At 65.8% G+C, this 1,205-nt stretch overlaps 1 protein-coding gene across 1 annotated transcript in view; it reads right to left on the bottom strand.

Moving 5' to 3' along the window:
* PHLDB1 (pleckstrin homology-like domain, family B, member 1) overlaps positions 1-1,071 on the bottom strand; it is a gene marked incomplete at its 3' end in the record, with an annotated part of 20,615 nt that extends 19,544 nt beyond the window's left edge. Inside the window, 1 exon segment of the mRNA XM_009879516.1 lies at positions 988-1,071. Coding sequence (XP_009877818.1) covers positions 988-1,071 — 84 coding nt within the window.
* Positions 1,072-1,205: the final 134 nt, after the last annotated feature.

Raw genomic sequence — 1,205 nt, 5'->3', positions numbered from 1 at the left:
GGTGCATGGCATCCCGTGGCACGGCCTTTCCTCCCCACCCGCAGCCAAGCGAGTCGGGGAAGAAGCCGGAGTGGCCGAACGAAGGGGTGCGCACCACACAGCATCGCAGCCTCCGTCCAACTTGGCTGCCTACTCGCTCCCCATCTGCTAACGCGCTTAGGGCGCGCTTACCCCTTCCCACACCCTCCGTCCCAGTAAACAACCGGCCCTTCCGCCGGCAGCTGGGAGGGGGGAGCCCAGCTCCGGCACAAAGCCTGAGGGGAGCAAGGAGCCTGCTCCCGGCCACTGCCTGGGAGCCTGCGGCTGCCCCACGCTGAGCAGGGGAGACCCTGATGGCCCCATCCCACACCGGGCGAGGGGTGGCGGGGGCTGCATCCCGGTTGCTGGGACAACGCAACGCTCCTGGCAATAACATCGCTGTAAATCAACCGCCAGCCAGCTCCAGCAGGAGCCGAGGAATCCCGGCCGCACCCGCTGATCTCAGCGCTCCCACACCGCCGCGGCACAGCTGCGCTCCGGACGAGGCCGTGGCACTGCCGGTGTCACACCTTGGGGTCTCCGTGGGCTGGGGGATGCCTGCCATGTGCTGGGGTTGGGGAGGGCATGTGTCTCTGCCTCCCTGCACCCGATGCTCCCCAAGATGACCCCGCTCTGAGGGCCGGTCACGCTGTGCACAGTCCCAACTGCTGCCGGAGCTCCAGCACCGAGCCCAGCATTGGCATGGACAGGGAAACCACCACCACCGAGCTCCCGGACCTCTGTTGAGGTCGCGATGATGGAGATTTATTCCTCAAAGCCCTCTCCTAGCAGACAACGGCTTCTCATCTGCAGGACAGACGCTTGGCGCAGAGCATCTGCAGCTCCTGCTAACAACGGCTCAGGGACCATGGCACAAGGGTGGGCTTGGGGGGGTCTCGGATCTGGTCCCTGGCACGAACCCACCACCCAGCCCTGCATTCGCGGGAGAGGGGCAGGGCTGAACCTCACCTCTCCAAAACCGGCATCGCTCTCTCCTTCCTGGTGTCCGGCTGTCGGCGAGCGCTGACTCGTCACGCAAACCCGCGACTCCATCACCCCGCACAGCACGCTGCCCACTGCAGTCCCACACACACCAAGACGGGGTACCGCGTGGCAAACCCAAATCTACCAGGAGATGCTCAAAAAGCACCTGGGCAGCGCTGACCGGCTGCTGCCTGCTCTCCGTG

Source organism: Charadrius vociferus, unplaced genomic scaffold (genome assembly GCF_000708025.1).
Source record: "Charadrius vociferus isolate BGI_N301 unplaced genomic scaffold, ASM70802v2 scaffold172, whole genome shotgun sequence".
NCBI classification, from domain to species: Eukaryota; Metazoa; Chordata; class Aves; order Charadriiformes; family Charadriidae; genus Charadrius; species Charadrius vociferus.
The sequence above is the reverse complement of the archived record's forward strand: the minus strand, read 5'-3'. Positions and strand labels throughout refer to the sequence as shown.